The sequence below is a fragment of the Solanum verrucosum genome, unplaced genomic scaffold (assembly GCF_900185275.1).
Source record: "Solanum verrucosum unplaced genomic scaffold, falcon-dt-bn FXZP01000018.1, whole genome shotgun sequence".
NCBI classification, from domain to species: domain Eukaryota; kingdom Viridiplantae; phylum Streptophyta; class Magnoliopsida; order Solanales; family Solanaceae; genus Solanum; species Solanum verrucosum.
In genome coordinates this window covers 695,085-709,020 of record NW_026020225.1, presented here as the reverse complement: position 1 = coordinate 709,020, position 13,936 = coordinate 695,085, and the positions used below count along the sequence as shown (strand labels likewise).

General features: G+C 32.1%; 1 protein-coding gene across 1 annotated transcript; it reads right to left on the bottom strand.

Annotated features, from left to right (window-relative positions):
• Positions 1–276: 276 nt before the first annotated feature.
• LOC125831876 (F-box/FBD/LRR-repeat protein At1g13570) lies at positions 277–2,084 on the bottom strand. Its single transcript, XM_049511011.1, has 2 exons — positions 1,722–2,084; positions 277–585 (listed from the first exon to the last, which is right to left on the bottom strand). Exons 1-2 carry the CDS (start codon positions 2,082–2,084, stop codon positions 277–279), a joined length of 672 nt encoding a protein of 223 aa, XP_049366968.1.
• Positions 2,085–13,936: the final 11,852 nt, after the last annotated feature.

The following is a 13,936-nucleotide window of genomic DNA, read 5'->3' as shown; positions in this document are numbered from 1 at the left end:
TTTTAATGACTAAGGTGTGCTTCCTCGTATAGTGAGCATCTTTCTCAAATGTATATTATCGACGTAGAATTTGCTTATGTCATACCCTACCATAATCACCCACATGATTGCAAAAAACAAGTCTTCAAACGGAAAAATACAAAGAAATAATAGTTCATCCATAATCTCCACATTACATTAACGAAGATCCCTATAAAACATCACAAGTTCAAGCATGAAAGGAAAGTAAAAGCCATTGAAATCATTTGAAACATTCCATAGAATAAAATTTTGAAATTACGCAACTTGACCATGAGGTGTCACAATGACTTTTACCCTTGGTGATGCTTTTAAGGACATCATAAGTTCTTCATACAAACGCAGTACCTCTGCTACATCAATATCATCAGAAGGTTCAACAATCATCCTTGAAAGTGAAGGGGAATATGCCAATATTTTCTTTACGAAATAAAGTTCAAATTGTGTCCCCTCAAACTTTCTTAGTTCCACAAATTCAAGCTTCTCAAATTGTTTGACAACACAATTTGGATCTTCCAAATAATGTGTAACTTCACCTACGCTTCTTTCACTCAAGATATTGAAAACCTATAGAAGTTCAAACAAAAATAGAAGGTTAGAAACTTTTACAAGTTGTAACAAGTAAAACTTCCTTACATTAAGGATTAAAAATTCCATTACTATAAAATATTACTTGTAGATATTTTTTAATTTGTATAACCTGATATTGATAGAGCATAAAATTCATTACATTCTCGGTACATGTATAGGTTCAACTCTAAAACTGTAAAGTGGTTAACATATATACAATGACAATGTAAAAATGTTTTTACTCAATCAATTCATAAAAAAGTATCTACCGGAAACAAAGATTACCTACTACAACACGTAAAGGTAACCTACTATCAATGTAAATATAACTTAAACTCGATTTTAAATTATAAAAGGTGAGATACATTACATCTATTTCCAGTGAACGCAAGTTGGGAGAATGTCGAATCAACGAAAGAACATCACAGACTTGGTTTAAATCCAGAAATGTCACAGACAATGTTACATCCTTCAAATGGTAGGGTTTTGATTGATCAAACCTTTTTGGAAAAGATTATGCACCCAAATGCTTGATAAAACAAAAATAAAAGGCAAAAATGCATTAATGGCTAAGTATATATGAGCATAGTAACATTTAATGAGAACTTTATAATAAAGAATATTAAAATATGTCTTGATCAAATTATACTCACCTGAATGCAAGAATTAATCAAAACAAGCCTTGTTAGGTTAGGGCACAAATAAATAAGAAGTGACTATGTAATGAACCTCCCTTCTTCACAATAAGATTCTTCACGGAATAACAACTCCCTAACATTTGAGAAATTTACAAAGAAAATTGTGCGAATGTCATGACTATCATTAATTGTCAAGAACTGGATCCTAGGAGCAGATATGGTGAGCAAATGAACACCATTGCAAGCAATTAATGTTAAGGATGAAAGTAATGGGGTATTCAAGACATAATTTACCTTTTTTAGGTGTAATTTGATGGACTTCAAGGTCAATTTAAGGAGATCTGGGAATAATGTTTTGGAAGAAGGTGGTTTAACTATGAAATTGGTGACATCTAAATAGGTGAGACTTAGGCAATCAAATATGCAAAAAGGCAATGTATAGCGATTGTGTTTGTGATTTTTTAGGGTAAGCTCTTTGACACATTTACTTGTTACGCATAACAACCAATGGCCAAGGTCCCTATCATCAGTATAACAGATAGTTGACAAATCAAGAAAAAACTTCACTATTGATCCAACATGTCTAAAGAGAATATTGTCAACCAGGACACTAAAACCATCTTTAGTCAATCCTATATTACCAGTTATCTCTTTGAAGAACTCTCCATCTAGAACTAGAATTGGATGCATAGCCCAGAAATGTTTCCACTTCTTCGACAAGATGTACAATTTTACCAATTCTCGAAATGACATGTCCTTGAATATTTCATTGAGGATATCAATGGGCAAATCAGAGATTTTGTCTATCTCATTTTCATCAATGATCACTTCTGTACCACGATTATTTATGTTCACCATTCTGTACATAAAATAAGTCAAAGTTTAGTCAATATTTTAAGAAAACAAAGATAAAGGCATATTTCAAAGTTATAGATTAAAGGACTTCGAAAATTCTTTGTAGTCCTAATAGGATTTTATTTTATTTAGAAGAAAATAGCTATAGATACTAAAATGTCTGAAATATTTCTCCCGTACACAATTTAATTATATTGAATACCTACCTATAATTTATTTTAAAAACAAAAGAAAATTGCATAGCTTTTATGTTTAAATTGTTAGAATTTGTACCTCTTCAATGTAGACCGAAAATTTAGATCATAAATTAAATTGTTCAAAAAAAATGAAATAGCATAGCTTTTATGTTTGTTCATATTAAGAAAATTGTATTCACCTCTTGTTAGATCTAATGAATTTAACATGCATGACTATGTTAAATCTGAAATAGATGGAATATATATATACAACAATTGAACATAGAAAATCATTTCTAAAATATTTATTAATAATAAGGATTCCTTTTATTTTGTTTTTTCATATATACACAAAAAAATTCATAGACCATCCAGAAGAATTTATATACAACCATTGAACGTACACAATCATTTTGAAAACTCAATAACAGAGAAAAAAAATCAGTGAAAAACAGTACCTCATTAAGCTTGTACAGAAAATTATAGTTTCTACATCTGAAAATTCAATAAAGTTATACCTCAAGATTTTCTTGCATCACTTGAAGGGAAGAGACTTAGTGTTTTGTAAGAACACAATATGTTGTCAAAAATATATACCACACTAATGTTTTGTCAAAAATAAATATAATATATGGGTCCCATGGAGAAATATTTATTCACTTTGACTTTAAAATTGTTTTTATATATTTATTTCAAGAAATTAATTAATTTTAGAATCCCTTATTGTAAATGTAGGTAAATTTTCTCTCTTAAAAATAGTTTCTACATAATAAAACTCAAATTTCTTGTATATACTCTTAATTTTGACAATCATTCAACTTAACTTTGGATATATTTATTAAATTGACCGTCTTACTTAAATTGGTTATTTGACATCTAATTATTACAGATTCTTTAATTACATATATTTACCGAATATTTTATGATCAACATAATCGATAGATAGATCTCTATATTTTTCCATGCTTAGTATATGAGCATATTTTGACGTACTTTTTATTATTCAAAATTTGACGGATCGTGAGACACTTCACTAATAACCCTCGGTTAGATAAGTCAATTTATTTCCGAAATACTAAAATCAATTAATCATATGGAAATAAATGAAATAGCGATAACAATTCATAACTTACCTTTCATATAAGTATATGAATGTGGGAAATATCAATTACAAGAAGAGTGATTAGAAGTTAAATATAACTTTTTAAAATATGAATACACTATCTGAAATGATACGAGACTAAAAAGTAAAATATAAAGCTTATAGTTGATCATGGTCACCATTTGGTAGACAACTTCATATTGGTGATTTGAAGTTTCAATAAATTTGTAATATATTTTATGTTTATTTGCATATTTGGCTTTCTAGATGAGTTTGATGGGTGAAATAGAGAATTTTTCATAGCTAATGCACCAATTGTTGGTGTAATTAGTTTTCTTCTCCATGCATGCAAGGGCGAGGTCGCATTCGAGAAGAATAATTGTAGGAATTATATGCATTCACAGGGTCAGTGCCGCATTTGCGGAGGATAAAGTTTGCTAGTTCAGTTCTGGATGAGGAATCTCATTTGTGATTGTTCCGTCACGATTGTGATGGGTTCTATCGGATCACTTGATCACATTCGCAATTGTGATCTACATTAGCAAAAAAAGCAATTAAGACCTGGACGAAATAATCCCCAATTTGAACATAGACTTCAATTTAAGATTTTTTTAGTTTGTTAGCTCAATTTTGGTAATTTCCTAGGAGGAATTGCTCGTTTTATCTCGGGGTAATAATCTAACTCTAAATTTGGTATTATCCCTATATTATATTATTTCTTTTGTGATTTAATTCACATTTGGGTGTTATAAATTAGGATTTTTTAACCTAAAAGTAAGGAGTCACATTTTGATGATTTGGAGTCCAGTTCGAGCTTGTATTTTGATTAATTTCATATTGTGACGCAACTAATTTTGAAATAAAATTATTTCTCTGACCTGGCGGGCTTAGGGTTGACTTTTTGAGTTCGGAATGAAAGTATAATAATATGTCTATCAATAGACTCGTATACTTATTTAAAATATGTTCTTGATAAAGTGGGAGTATCTAGAATATTCAAAAATGTATATTTGTGATGTTTTATGTAATGACCCAATTGGTCATTTTTTTTAAATCATAAAATTATCATTTTACCCCTCGGATATCAACCCGAGCTAATTCTGATTGGATTTTGAAATTTGTTTTGAGATTTGAGTAAAAAGTTGTGAATTATGTATGTTTTTTTGTTTTTGAAAGGCTAAAGTTGTTAAAAAGTGGTTTTTGATGTCTTTGGGAGTTTCAAGTGTCAGAATGGAATTTTGGTGATCCCATCAGTCTCGAAATGTGGAAATTAGTCAAAGAGAGTTGTCGGTTTCAAATACGGAGTCTTTTAGAGGATTTGAGGTCCTAAGTTGGAAATTATTGATCTTTTAGCATTTGGATTGACTTTGCTCAATATTCGGGCTTCAGATGCTCAGATCAGAATTCTTGAAGTTCCGCTGGATTCGGGGGATGATGTTAGGCCTAAGTGAGGTCTTGGTTGAATTTTCAAAGGTCCCGATCTTGTTTTAGCCATTTAGACGTTGTTCATTTCTTGTGACTTTCATGGATATCGGTCAAGGAGATCTCAAATTCCTATTTTGATAGTTCCATTGAGTCTAGAACATCAAGTTTAGTCAAATTGCATATTTGGAATGTGTGAACGGGATTCTGAACGAATCCCGAGGGTCCATTCGTTGATTTTGTTGTTGGTTGAATTTTCTGATGTCTAGTGTGCTCGCATTAGCGAGAGGCTGTTCACTAAAGCGGGCCTTGTTTTCTTGAACACTTGGCTGCTTTCGCAACCTTCGCGTTATGGAAGGCTGGGTTGCAAAAGTGATAGGCCACAATTTAGCGGGGTTCGCTTAAGCAAATTAGAGTAGCTTTAACGATGATTGTGAAAGCAAAGCCTGGTTCTCAAAAGTGAGACCCCCATTTAAGTGGGGTTCACTTAAGCGAACATGTGTTCGCTCAAGTGACTTCAGAGTTGATTTTTGGCCTACCATTTTGGGATTTTACCCCATTTTTCCCCATATATATATATATATATATATATATATATATATATATATATATATATATTACATTAAAAGCATGAACTCTCAAACTTGAATGTTGAATTACTATAATAGCCCCAATTAAAAATACCCAATTTCTTATATTTATTAATTTAGTTATATTAAAAGTAGATACCCTTTAACATTAAAAGGGTTGTGATTTTTTCAAAGAGTTGTGACTTTTTTGACGGGTTGTGACATTTTCGATGAGTTGTAACTTTTCCGAAGGGTTGTGATTTTTCTAAGGGTTGTGAATTTTCTAAAGGGTTGTGCCTTTTTCGATGAGTTATGATTTTCCAAAGGGTTGTGACTTTTCCTATGAGAAATGACTTTTTCGAAAGGTTGTAACTTTTCTGATAAGGCACATTTAGCACCTATCGATACTACTATTGTTAGCTATAAATAGAGGGGTTTCCTCTCACTTTTATATTATGATTTTTTTTATGTTTTCTACTCTTCTTCTTCTTAAAAAAATTTCAATGGTTATTTGCAACAGTTGATTAAGTTCAAAATTTAACGAAATTCGAGGTACCACAAAAGAAAGAGTTGGTGAAGAAATTGTAGCAAATCATTCATCAATTCACAGTTGTATTTTTTCTTTTGATTTTCATGAGTTAACAATGACTAAAAGTTGTAGGTAAAAACTATAATAATAAACAAATATAAAAAAAGTCACATGATTTGGGTGAGATGTTTCTTATTTGTTTTTTCATGTTTTATTCTTTTACCCTCAAACAAACGTGTTTCTTTCTAATTTTGCTAAAACAACGGGCATCAATGTTAGCCATTGAATTATTAGTTTTGATATATAATCCACTATTTCAAAAATAATTTTTCACTTTTACTTATAATATGATAATAGTCATGATAATAATTATATTTTAATATATATGTAAGAAAAAATGAACGGAAAAAGTAAAGTGTTGGTGGCAAGATATTTCAATCAAATGGAATACTATAGTGAGTATAGAATGAACATATATTTTCGTCTTCCTTATTCATTGGTTATGTATTTGTAACATCTCGCAAATTGAAAGAACTAGAAAGAGATAGAGGTAGAAAGAGTGATTTTTTGGAAATAATAAAAATCTGGAAAATTGGTTAAGTTAAGGTTGAGTTTTTGGTCAACTTCTAATGACCATAACTCCTAGCTCAAGATGAGTTAGGTGTGTTTCCAAATATCATAGGAAATATATTGGAATAATCTTTCCAACGCCACCGAGTTTGCGCGATTCCGAGTTCGTATGAGTGAGCTATGCCCATTGGAAGTTGGATTGTTCAAATAAGGAAAGTTCAATCCGGATTTTAGAAGGGCATTATGGTCTTTTCACCACAAAATTAAGTTAATTCGATTTTACCAATTAAATTGGGGTCTAAACTGAATTGGTTCAGTTTAGACAATTGGAAATTTACGCTAGGGTTTTGGAGAAAGAACGCAAGAGGAGAAAAGAGGAGAAATAGCAAAGTTCGCCGTTCTTGAAGGTTTAGTCTGTGGATTTCGTCAAGGGGTGATCCCTATGTGGTATGTGAGTCTTTCAAAGTGTTGGTTTTGTTTACCCACACACCAATCATGTTTATTTCAGCGAAGTTTGTTCTAGAAAGTTGAAAGTTGATGAATCTTGAATGGTGTTCTTGAAATTGGCCTTTGTTCTTGAGTTAGGTTGAGATTGAGGAGTTCCTTGAGGTTAAAATGTTGTTTCCTTGAGTTGTTTGAGTTAGATTCTTGTGTATACATGCTGGGTATCTGAATCTAAAGAAAGATTGAGAAGAATAGTCGAGTTTGGGTGAATTGGGACTGAAAAACGAAAGAAGGAAAAAGTCGGGCAAATCTGGTGCCCCAGGCCGCGTCGTGGACCTACCCCTCAATTTCAAAAAATTCATCCTCACATAGCGGAGCGGTCCCGGACCTCTCTGCCTCAAAAAATATTTTCGCCACCAAAATTTAAATACACCTCCGCGTCGCGGACTAGTGTTCAGGCAGTGATTTCTTGATCATTTCTCATGTTTAGCTATCTAAAATCATTCCTAAACATCTTGAGATCTTTCCTATCACAAATCAAAATCCTTGAATCCATAATTCAATTCAAGGAAAGTTAAGAGTCAAGTCAAGAGAAGTTAAGAGTCAAGTCAAGAGTCAAGTTAAGAGAAGTTCATAAAGTTTTCCAAAAGTCTTTTACAAATGTTTTAACTTTGTTTTAAGACTTGAGTTTTGAGTTGAGTAAAGTTTGAAGTGCATTTCTTCAAAAGAGTATATCGGGGCTATGTATTCCCAAAGAGTAAATGTTTTCACACTTAAACAAGAAAGGAAACTGAGATTTCCAAAAGAGTCTTTGAGCTAATTTTCAGAAAAGAGTAAAGAGTAAAGAGTAAAGTTCATTCGTCAAAGATTATACGGGGACTAAGTATTCCCAAGAGTTAAAATGTTTTCACATTTGAGCAAGAAAGGAAACTGAGGTTTCCAAGAGAGCTTTTAAGCTTAGTTTTTGAGTAATTATCTCAAACCAAAGAAAGAGTTTTGTTTTTACAAACATATGAGCTAAGTATATTTTGGGAGTAGTATTGAGCACCGATATGGGGACGAGTTTGAGTTCAGATAACTCACATCTCCATAAACCATGTAGACATCATCGGTAGTAATGGATCATACTTTTTAGATGACTCCTTAAGATGCTTTTAGCATAGACTAGTGGATCCACTTAGTTAAGCATTCTATATGACAGCAAAGTATAGGACAGTTCTGGCAGCGTGGGCAAGACGTTGTATCACCACTTAGGCTCATAGTTGTGGTTGTCGGTTAGAGAAAACCCCACAGAAACTATAGTATTTTATTATATGAGTAATGTTGAGTTTGTTATTGCATTTTCTTTAACGAACTAAGTTGGTATTTATATTGAGTTAAGTTATTCAGGAGTTGAGTAAAGCTAAGGTAAGTGTTTCTTTCGGATTCTTTTCAAGCTTAAGTTATATTTAGCATTCTAACTTGCATACTCGTACATTCAATGTACCGATGCCAGTTGGCCTGCATCTTATTATGATGGAGAAGCAGGTAATCAGGATCAACATCCAGCGCCTCGTTAATCCAGTTGAGCACTTAGAATCAGTTGGTGAGCCTCCTAGATTTTTGGAGGATCCTTTTTATTATTTTCAGTATTTTAATTCATTAGGATGGCGTGGGTCTTGTCCCAACATCCATCTCAGTTGTTTAGAGGCTTCATAGACAAAGTTAATGATGTTAGTTCATGAGTCTTTACTTTTCCTTTACAGTTAAGTTGAGACTTGAGTTGCCACTTTGGCAATGAATGTTATTATAATAATACATTCTAAGTTATATTTTGAGCAGTTCAGTTTACTTGTTTTAAAAGTATTTATCTTGAGTAAAGTCTTGCGCTGAGTAAGTAAGTCAGGCCAAGGGTTCGCTTGGGACCAACAATGGTTCTCGAGTGCCGGCCACGTCCAGGGTGTAGGCTCGGGGCGTGACAGTATTACTCCATTTATTTTTTATTTTTTATATTTATATTGATGAATATGAAATTATTTAAGTGTGAATTTCCTGATATTTTATGTTCATTTTAATTTGAGAAAATGTTATGTCACAAGATACACTCCTTGCTAGCTATATAAAAATAGATAAGAAAATAGTGATTGATCATAAAAGAATCTTATATCAAATTAAGGATTCTATAAATAATACTTTAAATTTATTCATCAATTCTTTTTTATTATTGAAATTTTTTAATATTTTATATCACAATTCAACTTCTATAAGATATTAGATAATTTCATTAGACAACAACTATATAATATGTTTGCAGCAATAAAAGGAGAAGACTACAATTGTATAAAGTTAAGGTAGAAATTTAAAGAATTGAATTTTTTTTTTACCAAATGTGATGTTGTTCATTTATTGACATTAAATTATGCTACTAATATATATATATATATATATATATAACAAAGTATTGGTCAAGCTAAATATTTTACATACACTCAAACCTCTATTTGACCACCATTCGTTATAACAACAAATCACCCTTTATTTTTGTAAAATTACATCTCTATGATAGTCATACTCAAATATTAATTGAGTACTAATATTTTTTAAAAGATAGATTACGTATAAAGACGAAATATTGAAATGTTTATGGTAATTCTTATTAGTGTCATGCACATACTAAATTTCAAGAATGAATATTTAAGAGAAAAATTGTACTTAAATGGTCTCCATCATTTATGTTCATGTCACGACCTAGACCGTCGTGATTGGCACCCACACTAACCACCGGTGAAAGAACCATTACTACAATCCAGATCAATCAACTAAAACAAAAACTAAAGCATTTAAGGATACGAAATAGGAATAATAGCTAAAAACTGAAGTTCCCATAAAATTCCAAAAGATCTAACAACAAACTAAACAATACGAAAGAAATAACCTAGAACCTGAAAGTCAATGTACCAAAACATCAAATGTTCAACAAGTCTAAACAAGAAGGGATACAACCCCAAACTAATGAACTAATAACTAACTAGAAAAGTCTAAGTCTAAAATGATGGACATAAACGAAAGAGAACTCATGGCAGCTCGGAAGAAATGTCTCACCCTTGAATTCGAACGATCACTGATCTTTTAAGCAAGGTATGTCAATAGCCGCTTGAAGATGCCCTGTACTCAACAAAGAAAGAGCAAGTGCAGTATCAGTACACAACCACAGTGTACTGGTAGGATCATGTGGCAATCCCACTAAGTGCAACATACATCAGCCAATACATTAATATAATCACATGCATATGTCGAACATATACAATATTATCAACATTTACGAACAACGAACAACTTTACATTTCTCAAAATACACAATTATGGCAAGGCATTGGTCCTCTCATGGAACCCAAACCCAAACAGTTAGCATGCCGAAACGTGGTACCCCATCCAATGATTATGCCAAAACGTGGCAACCGATCCCATAATTATGCCGAAATGTGGCAACCGATCCAAGTTAGTTATGCCGGAACGTGGAAACCGATCCATTCAACACACCACAATCACAATCACAAGTATATCCTTAAGATCATACATTTAAGTCATGATTTTATGGCAATCATCATTCATCTATCTCATTTACAACAATTGTGATCAATAATGCAACATTCATATACATACATGTATCATAATGAAGCAAGAACAAACATACATCACACAATCATAGAATCACAACCATTACCTACCTCGAAACATGCTTGAAACCCTAATAAACTTGATCCTTCCCTTTCCGGATTCGTTCCGCTTGTTCTTGGTCTACAAAAAATCATAATAACAAGGGAATCAATATACAATCACTAATTACCCGGATTACTAACAATTTTATGAACCCTAGATCATATCCATGATCCCAAGTATCCAAAATAGGGCTTTTTCCACCATGGTTTCCAATTCAAAACCACCCTCCATCGATAATTACCCATTCTATTACGTTCTACTAATCGAAAAACGGATTAAGGGAGTGAAAATCTTACATTTAGCCTAAAAAATGGTGGAAAACTGTCAAGAGAGGCCTGGGGTTCATTCCTTAACTCTAAAAATCAAAAAGTATAGAACAAAGACATTTTGGGGTTTATTTACGACCGTAAGTCGCGTCGAACCTGCCATAATGGCCCCTCCCTGGCGGCAGAAATCCCGCCCCAGTGGCTTGCACTGAACTAGTGAGCTATTTTAATAATTCCAAAACCCCCATTTCACGCCACACCTTTAACCAACAACGCTCAAAAAATACCGTTCACGCTAAGATCGATTTCAGGAGTTCTACTCACCCGAATTCAATTTCATAAAGTCGTACGAATTTCTTAACGACTTATCTAACTACCCATGTAATAAAAATCATAAATAAATCAACTGATTGGTATCATATTTCCTTACACCTTAATGACTCCAATTTCGTCCAAATCTGGACTAGGTTGGGAAGTTTCAAGTTACTATGAAAAAGTTTTCTGACCCAAAAATTTTCCCCGTTGGCTTGTCAATAACGACGGAACCTGGTCGTTACAGTTCATAACCTCAAGAGGAATACTATTGGTGACATTTTTTGTATGAATATTTTTTTAAAATTTTGTCTCTTAGATTTGCTTACAAAATTGAGTGAAGTAAAATTAAAACTACTAAAGAAATGTCACTTTATCACCATATTAGAACTTTGAATGAATATATTTAGAAATGTTTCAATGATATTTGGTAATTTTGATCTCAAAATACAGCTAACACTATGACAATATGTATTAATCATTTCAAAGCATTTGTCATATGTTCTTTCAAATATAATTATTTACTAAAAATATTAATTTAGTAATATTAATTCTATTTGACAACACCGTATACTATTTATACGAAACACACGAGCAACACACGTGCCGTGAAACTAGTATATATATATATATATGGGGATTTTTTGCATATAGTCACTCAAAAATAGCTTAATTATGCTACATAACTATAGTTTGCTAATTACAATTCGTAGCTACATGTTAGAAATGTTATAACTCAATAACACTCCTACTATAGACTCAACGACAACAACCTAATTAAACATTAGTTCTAAGCTTGTTTGGCTTCGTTCTTCACCTTTAATCATTTTCATTTATTGACTTGAGAAATTTTAAATTATTGCGTGCCATAGCTGCTCCGCTTTGTGTATCTTCTCTTCCTTCTATATGTTGCACTCTGGAGGCCTAAGGTTTGAGAGAAGAATAATCTCACATAATTCACTCGGAATACATCATCTATAAGTGTTCATGATGAAGTATTTTTTGTAAGATTTTCATCATAATTAGCTTAGCATTGCCTAGACTTGATTAGTCTGTATAGTACTCAGTAATCCCTTTCGAGGGCTGAGGGAAAGGCACAAAGACATTATTCCTATTGAAGAAAGTTAAAGCCAAGGGGAAGATTTGTTAATTATATCTTGAATTTTTCCTCAGTATATTTTAGGAAATTCATAATTCATATTGGTTTAGGAGACCCTTTGACCTAATAGATTTGGGAAATGAATATATTGTCCTTCTAGGATTGGGAGAACCTTTTCCTTATATGTTTGAGTATAATTGAGATCTCTATATAGGGGATGTAGTCGGAGATTTCAAAGCATTCTACACTTCTTCTTTTCTTTCATAGTGAAAAACTATATTTGCTTTTGCTTGGAGGATTAGTCCAAGCCAAACTTCATCAAATCCATCTTTTATTTTTTTCTCTATTTTTCTTTATTTGTAATTAAAACTCTACCGCGGTTGAATTCCCTTTGTTGATTAGCCACAGGTTTGTTGAACGCATCTAAAGATCTGTTAAGTACAACAACCAGAGTAACTTATGTAATAATAATCACTCGATGAAATTCTACAAAAATATAATCTCTAAACCTCACTCCCCTATAATAGTGCCAAAATTTTGATGTCGCCAAATTACATCCTCAATTAGGAACAAATTGAACTCTATCAAAATATATTAACCCAACAAGATTGGGATCGAATCCCACAAAGAGCATGGTGAGAGAACTTAGAATTTGTCAATGAAATCCAATCTAATGATTACTATTTAAAATAGATATTATAATGGGGATTTATTATAATGTACTATACTATGATTTTTATATGATGAATGAAAGACAAAATAGAGTTATGATTCTTGGATATCAAAATTCAAACAAATAATTCCTATCAACTCATTCGTGTTGATTTATTGTACAAAACGATGAATCTATTAGTCTTGTAAAGCCTCTCGGCTCAATTAAAAGAATTACACTCTAAGTTCTTTTTGCACTTGAATGTAGATTAGATTGTTTCGTAAGCATGTGTCAAGTTAATTATCTATCGTATCTCTGGCTCAACCTATTAGATGGAGGTTGACAGCACCAAGTATTTATTAACGATTATTTTTTCTAGTCTTAATCTCTTTTTTCAAGCAAATAAGAATATGAGCATGTTCATAATGTGTGCAATCATTAAAAAGACAATTCATACGAAAAAATCTTAATGCACTACAATAACACCATCCTACAAAAAATTTAACGTGATGAATACGTTATCCTAACCCCTGCTATAGATTTCAATGATAAAAAATAATTATAGTAACTAAATAATATGAAGTGTAAGACACATAGACTTCAAATGGTAGAATGGAAGGTAGGTTCTCAGGTCCGGAAACACATATTACAAGTAAGAGACCACTTTCATCAGCAAATCTAGTGAGAGCCTAGATGTGGTCAATCTAGCATAAGATTTGATAATTGAACCGTCAATAAATTTTGTTTGTAATTCACAAGTTAAATACATATATATTCTGATACAAATACAAAGTCTAAGAAAAAGCTATTGGGTTAGTCCAAACCCACGAACTCCCATTTAGCTCCCCCTCTCTGTGGAACATTGTATTAACTATAATTTAATTTTAGTGGTCATGTAGATTGACTCAGTAATTCTCAAAAAAAAAAAATAGAAAGAATTTAGGAGGTGCCATGAATAATTATTGTGGAGATGAAGAGGATTAAACAATTTATAAGTTCTAGTATTGTGGACATG

Coding starts and splice junctions, on each gene's coding strand:
- LOC125831876 (XM_049511011.1), bottom strand. CDS start 2,084: ATGGTGAACATAAATAATCGTGGTACAGAAGTGATCATTGATGAAAAT. Junction 586..1,721: donor TTGGCCATTGGTTGTTATGC/GTAACAAGTAAA, acceptor GAACTTCTATAG/GTTTTCAATATCTTGAGTGA.